This window comes from Protopterus annectens, chromosome 1.part1 (genome assembly GCF_019279795.1).
Source record: "Protopterus annectens isolate FY-2018-M chromosome 1.part1, PAN1.0, whole genome shotgun sequence".
In the NCBI taxonomy this organism is placed as follows: domain Eukaryota; kingdom Metazoa; phylum Chordata; order Ceratodontiformes; family Protopteridae; genus Protopterus; species Protopterus annectens.
This window is the reverse complement of record NC_056726.1, coordinates 593,469,905-593,484,692: the sequence shown is the minus strand read 5'-3', so window position 1 is coordinate 593,484,692 and position 14,788 is coordinate 593,469,905. Positions and strand designations below refer to the sequence as shown.

General features: G+C 40.4%; 1 protein-coding gene across 2 annotated transcripts in view; it reads right to left on the bottom strand.

Moving 5' to 3' along the window:
- Positions 1–1,124: 1,124 nt before the first annotated feature.
- LOC122806471 (TRPM8 channel-associated factor homolog) overlaps positions 1,125–14,788 on the bottom strand; it is a 653,565-nt gene continuing 639,901 nt past the window's right edge. For both annotated transcript variants that reach the window (XM_044076949.1, XM_044076942.1), the window contains exon 8: positions 1,125–2,321. In XM_044076949.1, coding sequence (XP_043932884.1) covers positions 2,073–2,321 — 249 coding nt within the window. In that variant the 3' untranslated portion in view covers positions 1,125–2,072. The remainder of the gene's footprint in view (positions 2,322–14,788) is intronic.

Below are 14,788 nucleotides of genomic sequence, written 5' to 3'. Positions count from 1 at the left end.
GCCAGGAGTCAGACTAGGGATTGCAAAGACATTGGGGGACAGCAAGCTGTTACTGTCAGTGAGGGAGCAGTGTCAGCTGTTGTGTCCCAGCATGGCCTGGTTGAGGGTACCCACAGCAGTCTATGTGAGGCATGTTCCTGTGGTGCATATGTTATATAACAGTGCCTTCCAGAGAGTGATAGTCAACATTTACTACACATATTCATAACTGCGAGATGTGTACCACCCTGCAGGCCTTTAAAGTGCTGCTGTGGGTGGCAGTGACTGTGGTAGGGGCAACCAGTTTTGCAGGACATTGCAGGGCTCAGTTATTCCTATGTAGTATTGATATGCCTGTAGTTATCATGCCACAGACTGGGCTGTGTGCCAGGACTGTGGGTGTCTAGATGTGACAGATGCCAGAAATTATACAGATAGAGCTACTGAGCCATTACTCTGGCATGTATATTTGTAAGACATATGTGCATGCATACGCTGACTGCAGTGGTGGTGCTGCGGTAGCGTTGTCGCCTCACAGTTAGACATTGCTCGTTCAATTCTCAGTTAGAGCGTTTTCTGTGTGGCGACATGCGTGAACGGACGTTCCTTCATTGAAGGTTGTGCATTAGGCCTGGAAAGCCAGCACGTAAAACTCTACTGCCAATCATTAGCGGACCGGAGTTCCGCTGTGATGATCCCTAACCGGGAAAAGCCAAAAGACACAATCAATCAATGTGCATGCATACGCTGTGTAACACAGGATTTGCATGGACATGTGTGTTTCAGTGGGTATGACATTGACGCAGAGCTGCCTGTCATGGTTTGTAACCCCAATCTGCACTGCCTTGCCAGTATGTGTGCACACAGGGTAGGTTTTATGACAACCCTGCCATAAATAAGGGGCACAACTGTGGATATTCAGCACCAGTCCGTGCAGTTGTCAGTATCTGTAACACACCCCCTGCATGACATTTTCTTCCCATTCATCTTTTAAGTGTCTGAGGACACTTTCTTTATTTTTATTTACTGTAAAGTGCTGTATGGCACTTTCACAATGCATGGGGTGTGTTACAGTATCTGTCACACACCTCCTGCATGACATTCACTTCCCATTCATCATTTCAGTATCCCCGGACACTGTTTTCTATTGTAAAGTGCTGTACGGCACTTTGGACAGTGCAGGGGGCATGTTACAGATCTGTGAGCACTACTGTAACATGTCCCCTGCACTGATTCAGTATCTGTGTACACGGCTCCATCTCAGTAGCATGCCTTCATTAATATTCAAGGTGCACTGCCGAAAGGGAGATATGGACATGGACACCATTCACGCTGTGTAGGAATAATGCTATTCCTACATGGAGTTTAATAAATCTGGGGGAGAATGTTTTGATTTGTCTGTTCAGGAAGAAAGATAAAGTGCAGAGGGAACTTGCTTTATGTAACTTGGCGATCAGAACAGGGAGGACATATACTTAAATTCATTTAATCGTTATGAAAATCTGCATAGTGAGAGGGGTAGGCTGGATTAAAATGGAATGTCAGAAAGATTAGGCTAAGAGTGAAGTAGAAGTGCATTATTTCATGCAGAATATGACAAAACAAGCTATATTCTCTCATAATGTGTAGTTGCTTATTCATTAATAATGGGTTGAAGAATATGATCATAGAATAGGAAAGGGGTGTGAAAAGTAGACTGTGACTACATGGGCAGTGCTGCCTGTGCAATGAATGAAATGATACATTGTAGCCTTAAAACGCTTGTTGTTTCTCATATATGTTTGTAGCATGTAGACTAAGACACTTGGATAGAGAATATAGTGGCTTTCTAAAATTACAAATATTCTCAAAGCCAGAAGAGGATAAAGAATAAAAATTAATATAATATAATCATATGTCTTACCTGCACCTAAACATCCACTTTAAAAGAACATATTTGCATCTGCTCATGTTTTGCTTACCACTGAAACTAATGTGCATTTTATTCATTCATGTAACTAATGATTATTTCCTTAATATAAAACATCAGATTTATCCAAAACCTGGCAAAAAAGATTAAAGTTCCTAATCTCTGTTTCGGCTTCATTCAATAGTTAATCCGATGTATACTTTTTCATAGGGTTCTCATCCCAATCAGGTAATTCTGACAGCTTCTTTGCAACATCTTCATTAATTGACCATCCCCACGTTGTGAAGAAAGGAACCAAATTCTTCTGGATTTTCTGAGAAAACATTTCTGCAAATCTGTTCATCTTTGCAGCATTATCATTGCCAATGTCTGGTAAAGTTTGATAGATTTGAAACAGTTGGATAAATGGATCCCATCCAAATGCTTCTTGCAGCTAAGTTAAAGACAATGGAAATAAAACTCATGATCAGTTTGCTGGATTACTCAGTCATTTTTACAAGTGAAAAAACAATTTTATTTTCATTTAAAAGCTACACTGTTGCATGCTAAAATACTTTTTTTTGTGCAAAAAAGTGAACAAGAGTGAGTGAGAGATACACAGAGAGGGGGAGAGTTTGCCTCCTCAACAAAGCACCTGTTGTCTATTAACACACTCTAGCAGTTCTTGGACTGAGCTTTTTTTTCCAGGTTTTTGCACCATAAACAAATGGACTTCTCACTCTGTCTTCATATACTTGCATACCTCTTAACCTCTTGGTGCGAGAAAACACCTAAAAAAATTGGTGCACAAAGGCTCAAAAATAGGGACAGATTTTGAATATTGCTCTTATAAATTTAGATAATAGGTAGAAAGAACAGGATTTGTATTACCTTGCATGTTCTCAAGGATATGGTCTGTCACTCAAATTTATGTCATGCCAGAAAAATACAATTTTTTTGAGGAACAGACAAAAAAGATGAGGCAAAAATCTAGATATTCTGCAAAAACATGGACAGTTCAGAGTTATGCGTTCTTGCTTAAGTACTGTCTGTACTATGACCAAACAGATATGCTGCTCTTATCTCTGGGCTGCTTTCAAGAGAAACAACCCGAGTGCACTTCTGTCCTGTTTTGTTTTATATGCCATTTCTTGAAGTTTTAAAGTTTATAGGATAACAAATTATTCATTCACTTTCCACTATGCTCATATCCAAACAATGAGAAGTTGTAAGACACTGAAACAGTGCTGGACAGGATATCAAGCCACTGCAGGATACACACACACACACACACACACACACACACACACACACACACACACACACACACACACACACACACACACACAAACACATACAAACATACATAAACACACACACACACACGCACACACGCGCACGCACACACACACACACACACACACACACACACACACACACACACACACACACACACACACACACACACACACACACACCACATACCTAAGGACAATTGGGTGGTATTCATGAATTTGCTCATACCTTTGGGATGTGGTGGAAAACTGGAAGATCCAAGGAATACCCACATGATCACAGGGAAGACATGCAAATTTTGCACATAAGGCACCCCAAGCAGGAACTGAGCCAGAAAACCAAGTGCTGTATGTCACCAGTGCTAATCATTGCAAAACTATTTTGCCTATAACAAAACATGGCAAAACAAAAGTAAGATGTGATCTCCAAATCATGCTTCAACATACTGCTTTGCAACATGGTCTTAGAGCTCATCATGAAACTGTCCCCTCAGCATTTTCTTCAGCCTGCAACCACCATCCACCAACATATCTACCTTCCTGTCCAGCCCACCCCTCTCGTATCTTAAACCACATCCCACAGCATGCACATTACACTACCAAGCATAATATTTTTATTTTTGCATTTGTTGACTGAGTATGTATGCTGGTCTCTGCACCCTTTGTTAGGTGCAACAAGGGTCTTGTTGGCAACAGAACCCATTATGAATACATGAACAGTAGTACAAGACCATTGCAAGCTAAATCCATGCACATTATAAATACATAAATAGTAATACACACTCATTACACAGTGAAGAATATGAGCATCAAGAATCCCTCAATCCATAATGCGTTAGGATATAGGCACAACTCCTTATGTCACTTCTCTAGCTTCTGGGTGCTCCAATCCTATCCACTAACCTGCATACATGTCATACATCTTCCTTATCTTTGGTGACCCCAAGCCATGCTTTTTCCTTATAATTCTTAGCCATTTCTAGCATGACTCAGTTGGCACTGAACATCATGGATGTTCACCTTGTCATGGAGAAATCATTTATCTCTTCTTTGCACTCAGTAGTTAGAACATCCATACATTTCTATCTGGCAGCACATACCATATATATATATATATATATATATATATATATATATATATATATATATATATATATATGGGTTCACTTCAGTTCACTGAACTTTCAATTCACTGACTTTCATTTCACTGACACCATTTCACTGAAATTCATTTCACTGAAACTTCATTTTACTGAAAGTTCATTTCACTGACAACTATTATTAGCAATAAAATGGAATACTCCCCCTTCCCACTGTAGTGCGACCCTGGAGTTAGAATATATAGTTGAGGGGGTGTGGGGTGCAGAGCCCCCACTTCATTTCATATGATATTCTTACGTTTTGATATAATATTGCTTAGTAAAAGAAAAGTAAGTGGGGGGCTGTGCCCCCCACAACCCCTGATGTGGGGGGCTGTGCCCCCCACACCCCCCTAACTATATATTCTAACTGCAGGGTCGCACTACAGTGGGGAAGGGGGCATATTCCATTTACTTTGTAATAATACTTGTCAGTGAAATGAACTTTCAGTGAAATGAAGTTTCAGTGAAATGAATTTCAGTGAAATGGTGTCAGTGAAATGAAAGTCAGTGAATTGAAAGTACAGTGAACTGAAGTGAACCCATATATATATATATATATATATATATATATATATATATATATATATTCTGTCCAAGCTAACAATCATTGCCTTTCAAAGCTGTCTCACCTATTCACATCTGCACCACAAGTGCATATAGGGGACAGCTCCCTGTCCACACCTCCTGCATTTCTCATTCTTCCTCTGAATCCCTTCCCTCTACAGCTTGATTGGAGTCCTGCATCACCTATACCACAGCCATATGTGCTAGTAATAAATTTCATTGGCTGAAATGGGGCAGAATGGTATAGTCCATCATCTTTGTTAACAATCAATCAGTCACTCAATCAATAAATCACTCAGTCAGTAATTTAATAAGTAAATTAATACATTTCCCATAAAATGTTCAACATTAATCCCTCACACTTTGAAGCACAGATGGCACTGAAATTTTCCAATACTTCTTCCTCACCTGTTTACTAGACTGCTATTCCATTTTGTCTCCCACACCCTCATTTCTGTAACTGGCCCCACACTTGAATTCATTTTTGATCCTCCCTAGTGTTCACTGATACCAAGACCTTCTACACATTCCTGATTACCCCTCTTGCTTACCCATGCTTCCACCAGCTCTGTTCCATAATGCCAAATTCCTTCAGAAATACCTTGTTTTTCTTAACTCATAGTTCCTACTCTCCTCATTGGCACGACCTTCATCCACTGTATCTTCTTTTGACAACACTCATTGACTTTCATTGTTTGTTGTCTTTCCAAATAGTAAGTGATCTTTTACAGAGGGTCCTTTTCCCTCCATCTGCACAGGCTCCTACTCCTATGTTCTGTACAGTCTGTTTCAAACTTCCCCATATGACTGGATAGCCCGGTGGCCTGACATAGTACATAATGGCAGCTTGGATAGTTTCTTTTTTAGTGTTTTAGCAAAACCCTTTGGAGAAAATAATATAGGGGATGATTTTAAAAGAAAATTAATTAAGTTAGAAACTAAATTGATAATATATTTGGGCACTTTATTTCCCAATAGTCTTAATTTAGATGTTGAATGTGTATTTTAGGTTAAAAGTAGTTCATTAAATTCAAAAAAATGTTTATTGCATGAATGATAAAATTGCTTATTGCACAATTTGATGTTTATATATGTTTATATATGTATTATATCTTATTAGTGTTTCACTGTACTTTCACTTGGGGTTTGCACTGAGTTGAGATGGTTTTAAGTTTTCTCTTAGGTTTCTGTTATGAGTGAATTTTGGAGGGATATTTAATTGTTTAATTGTTTAATGAAGTTGTTAATTAATTATTTGTATGGATGAAATATATAAAGCTGCTAAAAATGCATTTGATTATTCCATTGAAGGCCTTTGGGGCCGTGGTACCAAAGACAATAAAGAAAATTTGGCAGCTATAGCAGAGCTTTGGTGTTGTTTTTGTTGTTAAGTATTAATCTGACTCCAGTCGGGAGTTGGGGTGGTGTACTTCTCCTTCTCCACCCAGCTCATTATAGGTTCATAGGTTCGTAGGTTGGTACTAGGCTATTGGCCCTAAGGCCTATACAAGCCTAGCCATAACAATTCCCTGGAAATTTCTTCCTACAATATTTACTTCTCTGGGCCCCTGTCTAGCAGGGCGACTGACATGATCCCCGGGGAAAATTTCCTATCTCCCATCCAATCATCAAGGTTCCTTTTGAAGAGGGCCAATGAGGCACTCTGCTTGACATGTATGGGCAGTCTATTCCAGAGTATGGGGAGTCTCTGGGTCAGGAACCTATCCCTCCAGCATGTTTTGTTCATTGTGATGATAAGGTCTAGATTCCTCGAGTGTGTGGCTCTGAGGGATTGGGATTTCTTTAAGTGGAGCATGTCCAACAGCTCAGGGTTTGACATGGCCTTGTATTTTAAGCAGAGATCGCCTCTGAGTAGACGATATGCCACAGAGTATAGCTGGAGTTTTTTTAGATGGTCAGCATATGGCATCTGCTTTAGGCCTGTGATTCTTTTAGTGAGGTATTTCTGTGGCCTTTCCAGCTGTTGCAGATGTCTTGTGAGGTACATACCAAATGGGGCATTATACTCTATAATGGGTCTAATGAGGGATGAGTACAGTGGGACAATGACTTATTTTTTTCTGGATGAAAAGCCCTTAGTGATGAGGTGTGCCACATAGAAGGATTTCCTGACTGTTGTGGCAATGTGGTTATCGAAAGTGAGACTACTGTCCACTTGTGTCCCTAAGTCTCTCATCACGCTTTCAATGTTTAGTGTCCTGCCACCTATGTGGTAGTTCATGGGTACATGTTGTTTTCCAGAGGGGATAACTATACATTTCTTGGCATTAAGCTTGAGCCCATGGCTCTGGCACCAGGCATCTGTTTCTGTAAGGCCCTTTTGTAGAATATCCACATTCTTTAGGGATTGAATAATGGCTTCCAGTTTGCAGTCATCTGCAAACTTTGTTAGCCAGAGTCCCTTAGTGTTGGCCTGTACTTCAGAGAAGTAGATGCCAAACAAGAGTGGTCCCAGGACTGAACCCTGAGGTACTCCACTTGTCACTTGTCTGGAGCTGGACTTGGAGTCGGCTACTTTTACAGTCTGGGTTCTGACAGTAAGCCAGTTGGCAACCCATCGAGTGATGTAGGGATTTATGCCCAGCTTAGTAAGTTTATCTATGATTCCAGAGTGGGGGATGGTGTTGAAGGCCTTGGCGAGGTCCAGATAGGCTGTGTGGACCGCCTTACCCTCGTCCACAGCTCTAGAAACTGATTTGAAGAAGTCAATCAGATTCAGGAGACAAGATCGGCACTTCACAAACCCAAACTGGGTGGGGTCCAGTGTTTGAAGGTTGCCAGTGTCTTTGTTTATAAGTTCCATGATAATGCGTTCCATGCCCTTGCAGATCAGGCTTGTCAGACTGATGGGATGGTAGTTCCCGGGATCCAAGGCAGATCCTCCCTTGTGGAGCAGGATAACTGTAGCTGTGCTCCACTCAGTGGGCATGAAGCCTGAGGTGAGGCTATGATTAAACATGACACTTAGGTGGGGTGCCAGTTCATTTTGTAGTTCATGTAGTACACAGCCCGGGATGTCATCTGGTCCCATGGATGCTGTATTCTTAGCTTTGGAGAGTGCTGTTTCTACCTGTGTGGCTGTGATTATCGGAATTTGGCAATCTTTTGGTATTGAGATAGGCCCTTTAGTGGGTGAGAGAGGGGAGAAGTTGGCACTAAATCGATCTGCCAAGATATTGGCAATATCCTTGGGATCAGTATATTTAATGCCATTCTGTTGTATCTCAGAGCAGATCTGTGCATTGCCATATAGATTCTTGACATAACTATAGAATGCCTCGTGGTTGTCTTTGGAATCTTTGGCAATTTTATTTTTGTAACTAGCTTTTGAGGATTTTATAAGGGATCTCAGCTTCTTACTGAGGCTGGTGAGGGAGTGTTTTGCATCCTGGGATTTTTCTCTTTTCCACAACAGTTTCTTCCTTCTGTTGTATAGTTTGTTTATAGCAGGGGACCACCAGATTGGCTTCCTTTTTTTGGAGAAGAGCATCTTGGTTCTATTTGGGATGGCACGATTCATGCATGAATGGATGTGCTCTTACAGTGCCTTAGTGTAGGATTCTGCAGTTGAACTTCCAGATCCTGTCTGCGTGGGTGTTGTGAAGTTTGTCACTTCTGACTTCAGTAGCATGAAGTTGGCTTTAGAGAAGTTTTTTAAGGAGGTTTCCTTACTGGGGGGTGGGGTGGGATGTGGATGTCAAGGATGATTTGCTTATGGTCAGACCTGACCAATGAGGGGGTGACCACTGGTGTGGAGCATCTATCTCCCATGTTGGTAATGACCAGGTCTAGGATATTGGAGCCCCTGGTGGGACAATGGATTAGTTGATCCAGGGCGTTGGAATTTATGAATTCCAAGAACCGTTGGGAAAAGGAGTTGGTACCCGAGTAGTTTTCCCAATTAAAGGCAGGGTAGTTAAAATCACTCAGTATTAGGATGTTTGATTGTATCTTAATATTTTCCAGTATGTTTAGGAAGGTGTAGTGAGAATTTTGGGGTATGGTGGGGGATCTGTAGCAAGCTACAATTTGGATTGCAGTTTTACCTAGTGTTAGTTGCACCTGGAGAATTTCAGATGCATTGTGTTGGGCAATTAGCCTGGAGGTGTGAATATCCTTGGTGAATATGGACACTCCTCCACCTTTAGTGTTTCGGTCTTGGTTTTGTGGCCGAAAAGTGTAGTAAGAATTGTAGCGTGGTATTGCAGGGGTGCTCTCTGGAGCCTTGAACCAGGTCTCAGTTACTGCACAGATATCGATGTTCTCCATTTTTAGGAGTGCCTCGAGAGAGAGTGCATTTTGAGGTTTAGACTTCTAGCATTGAGTAGCATTACCTTCAGATTTTGCATGCTTGTATCTGTTATGGTGGTGATTTTATCCTTTGAACCTTGCCTAAAAAAGGCACTATAGGGGTGGCAAGAGCTTTAGCCAGTAACCTGAATCCCAGGGGTGACAGGTGCAGACCATCTCTGGCAAAGCATTGTGGTTTGTCGATCATGTCTTCCCAGGCAGACAAATACTGGATCCCCTTTGAATGACACCAGAAGCTTAGTCAATTGTTGAAGTCAATCATTTTGTCATTATACTGTGGTATCATTCTGGGCGAAGGCAGGATGCTACTCAGAGCTAGGGTCATACTTGCCTGGGTCACATGATCCAAGAGCTCTTCCATGTCTCTTTTCATGTAGTCCAGGGAGGTATGTCTCAAGTCATTCACTCCAGCATGGACAATGACAGAGTCGTATTTGTACTTGTTGTGGAGTGACTTGAATGCATGCGTTATGTGGTGGATCCTGGCATCTGACAGCAGCTGACTGTAATTTTCTCCTTGTTCAGCCTGGTGAGTGGGACATCAGTGTGCCTGACTATAGAGTCACCTATGACTAAAGTGTTGGGTACATTGTCTTGCCTTAGTGGCTGTTGTTGGGTGGCACACTGGTGTTGTGAGCTATGTGTTACTTTGGTTGTGACTGGTGTTTGCTTGCGTTTTGGCTTCGGAGGTCCTTGTCTCTTGGGCAGGTAAATGTTAAGGGCCTCCGCGTTTGTGGATTTAGTGTTGCTATGTGTGGGTGTTGATGGTGTGGATTTTGAAGGGCTATGAGTTGCTAGAGGTGTAATGCAGGTGTTAGCCTTCTCCTCTTGACTGCCTAGCACAATCTTGACCAGAGAGAGCTTTGCTTCCAGTTTGGCTATGTAAGTGCATCTCTCACAGGTTATGTAATACTTTGTAGCATTCCCCATCTGAATGCAGCTACTTGTCTCTTTAAATTTGGAGTTCATCTTCTCCTGTTTTTTCTCTCTTATCCTTTTAGCTTCCTTTTCCCAACGTATGATGTCTTATACAATAAAACCTACCATGCAACATTTGCAGCCTCCTAGCAATGAGTCCATAGGAGATATTGGTAAAGCCTTTTCCAGCTAAAAAATATTCAACATGCCATCATTCTGATTGCAACTGCCCTCCTGGGTAGAAAGGCCATCTTCTTTGTCCATTTATATAACAGATTTCCAGATGACATTTTAAATCCATCTAGCTCTCAGTAGTCACCATGACAAATACTGTACAGACTTTCACACCAAACGCTGTCTTCCTTTATTCATAACTGGTAGCAGGCAAGACTAAATCTTTCCCTGTTATGCCCATGAACTGTGCTGGTTCCTTTTGCAGATTCTAGAGACATCATACCCAAGTCCACAATATGGCCTTTGCAGAGGAATTTGTGAGGGCTTTGTAACTTGTAAAACTGATCAGATCTCTTGGGGACTGTAAGTATGTCTCCATTAAGGTAGTATCAAAAGCATCTAGATGGACTTACCATGCTGGAGGGATAGCTATGATTTTATAGGGGCATTCTCAGGAGACCCCTAGCCATCTTCTGGGAGGCAGAGGCCACGTTTGTCACTGGAATTGTTGTTTCATTAGGGTCAGAGTTTAACCAAATGATAGCTGCTCATAAGGTTAGTCAGTGGTCGTAGTGTGTTCATTGTCTGTCATAAGGCAAGAAGAAAAAGGACATCTGGAATCCTTCTCCTCCTCAGTGCTAGAGGATTCATGGTTTCTTATAGAAGAGGCTTCCCTTTTCCTCTTGGGCTCCTGACAAAGAAGGTTAGTTAGATTTAGTTTGCAGGCTGTCTAAGATTTATAAGAAGCCTTGAGGCACCTTAAACTAATTTTGAGAGAGAGGTAAGGTGGGGGGAGATGAATTGCCATAAGCTTAGGTTTGGCATAGACATGGGCCTCTGACATCTTGGTCATAGAAGGGTGAGGAATTGCCATGGATTTCTGAACACAACAGAGGGATGTCCCTGGGTTTTAATTTCCTGTGAAATCAGATGCCCTTTTCAGTAATAATAAAGGGTGCACTGCCCTCCCCTTGCTTAATGGCAAGATGCTGTTTAGGGAGTGACACTAGTCTGGTATCAATTGCCATTTCCTAGTGGGTCTTTTATCTGGTGACACTTACTGAAGAACAATGGCATGATGGATGTTGAAGTAACATCACTTGTGGCCCTAGTGGCAGCAACATCAGGTCCAGGAGATGTTTGAATGTCTATGTGAGTTGACATTCTTGGAATGTAGCTCTCTCAATGAATGAGTGCATTCCATAGTCTCTCTGGATTTCTCCTTTTGGTCTTTCCTTCTGGACCATATAAGCCATCAGTTTGCTTTGATTCTGCAAACATGGTGGGTTTACATAAGATGGTAATGAGTTCCTCCTTTATCAAATAAGCCTGAAGAGTCTGACACATTGCCTTAAAAGCTTTAAGGCAAAATATTTGTCAAATTTAGCATTCTCTGGCATTGTACTGTAGACCTAGACATTAAACACATTTGTCTTGAAAGTCATTATGCAGTTTCTGGCATTTGCAAGCACATATGTTATTTTTCCAGAAAGAAACATGCCCTGCATCTTTGTGTTAGGTGGCCAGGACCTTGGTGGTCTATAACCAGCATAAAAACCAACAAAACACAATGCAAATTCTAGACAAGATTAAAAGAAAGGATGCCTGGAGGGATATGTATCTGTCTGTTCTTCAGTTATAGGCCTGGACTTATGAAACTACAAATGTACTTTTTGTTAATATTTACACACTTGGGGAGAAAGAAGTAAAGAAGCCATGGGCATACAACACCTATATAGTAGGTACTTGAAGATGTCCAAGATGAGTGACATCAGTCTGACCATGGATGTGGGGTTCCAGCTCAGGAAGTCATATGAGATATTGGACTACACCTATGACAGAGTTCCATAAAGTGGTAATTGTAACAGTGATTTATATAAAAAAATTGTTTTACTAAGCCTTACCTTTATATGTGCCACAATGCAAGTCTGCTCTAAGATAGCCAAAAAAAGATGGGCTACTTTACATAATATTCTGCCTTCAAGAACAGTATGATAGACCTAGAACTTCTAAATCTTGCAACAAATGCTTGAAATCAACTAGATAAACAAATGAGCCTGTTAAGTGAAGTACTGATAGACAACTCTGAAGTAAAGTCTGTGTTTGCTCATAATTCTGTGCGTATAAGACCTTATGCAAAAAAAGATAGCTCACTTCAAATCTACATCTAATCAGTCCCTTCAGCTGTTCAAAACATAAGCTATCATCTCGGAATACCATGCTTCTATCAGATTCCATCAATAGATTTTGGATCACCTAGAAAATAAACAGATGAGAAATAACCTGGTTTTGGTTAGGCTTTGAGAAGTACCAAGGGCAGCAATTGCCTATGGATCTCCAAGAGCACTTACACAAACAATTACATATTCCACAACAGATTATGTCATTCTAGCCTATAGCACCTTTTTTTGTATACTTCCAGTTAACACCCATAACTCCCTATAACATGCAGAGATTTTTTTGGGGAGATGGCTAAGTGACTTATCAGCTAATAATAGGAAGTATTAGATAGGGCAAGATCTTATTAACAAAATGACACTAAGATTGTTAATCTACAGCATTCTGCAGTAGAGACATTAATTACTGTTGGCCAGTTATTATTCATATTTTCATATTTATGTTCATATTTTATAACTGAGAGACCTACATGCTAATAAGGGGTATGCTGTGAAATGCCATGGTGGGAGACAGGAAAATGCATTTTCAATGTCCATTTCTATCATATTATACTGGAAATACTGCTGTGATTTACAAACTATTGCATGACATCATGTGAAACCTTAGACACTGATGAAGAAAACTGTCATTGATATTTGCAATGTAAGTTACACATCTTGACAGACATTCAGTGCTATTTAGATTGATAATTATATATATATTTATATTTATGTAAATATCCCAATAAACATGCAGCTAGAGAGGAATTGCAGCATGTGAAAGCTTATGTCTAGTAAAAAAAAGTATTCTAACAATAATGTAAAATTTACTAGACATAATGATTTTCTTGTAAATGTTTAGCAAAAAAGATAATTCTGGGTTTGTGTGCATTATAATATACTGTAGTATTTATGGAAAGTCTGATTCCACTGATGTTATCTCTGTAAAGAATACCTCTTAATGATGATATTGACATTTGTATAATTTTAAGAGCTTTCATCATTCATGAAATATTTACATGTATTTATCTTATGCATTTTAAACTGATTTCTCAGAAAATGCTCTGGGACTTAAGGATGTGAGTAGGCTGAAAGAGGTGCAACATTCCACGTCACATAGGTGTTAATGAGTTATAATAGAATTGGATAGAGGTGTGATATCCCACAGCAAGTAGGTGTTATGAGTTATAACAGAATGGGATACAGATGTGACATTCCACACCACATAGGTGTTAATGAGTTATACCAGAATGGGGCAGAAGTGTGACATTCCACACAACATAGGTGTTAACGGGTTAGAATGGGAAAGAAGTGTGACATTCTACACCACATAAGTGCTAATGAGTTATAACAGAATGGGATAGAGTTATGACATCGCACACCAAATAGGTGTTAATGAGTTATAACAGAATGGGATAGAGGTGTGATATTCTACACCACATAGGTGCTAATGAGTTAGAATGGGACAGAAGTGTGACATTCCACAATACACAGATTCATAGATTCATAGATTCATAGATTAGTACTAAGCTAACTGCCCTTGTGAGCCATTTTAAGCTTAGCCAATTATCCCTTGTGAGACTCAAACCCTGCACCTTGTGTTTGTAAGGCAAACACCTTAACCATTAGGCCACCCTCCCAACCTTTTAACTTTCCTGTTAATGAGTTATAACAGAATGGGATAGCAGTGTGACATTCCACACCACATAGGTGTTAATGAGTTATAATGGAATGGGTAAGAGGTGTGGCATTCCACACCACATAATTATTAATGAGTTATGACAGAATGGGACAGAGGTTTAACATTCCATACCACATAAGTGTTAATGAGTTATAATGGATCTACTACAGTTTATCGAAGCTTCAGAACTTTGAGACCATATGGCCGAGACCATATGATAGAAGTTTTGAAACTTTAAAATAAAAATAACAAAATACAAAAACAAAACATGTTATACTTTCCTTTTTGCAGGGGGGAAGCCCCCCTGCACCCCAACATGGGGGGCTGTGCCCCCCACATCCCCTGCTACTTAAATATACCAACTTCAAGATCACACTATAGTGAGGAAAATGGCAAATCCTGAGTTCCACACTGTACGGTGATCTCAATGCAAAGTGTTCTTAGTTTCAAAACTTCGATCATATGGTCTCGGCCATATGGTCTTCAAAGTTTTGACACTTCGATAAACTGTAGTAGATCCATTATAACAGAATGGAACAGAGGTGTGACATTCTGTACCACATAGGTGTTAATGCATTATAACAGACTGGGAGTACCATTCTGTCAAGCCTATGGCTCAGCAAAACTTACCACATGGACTCTAGTAATTACTTTTGTAT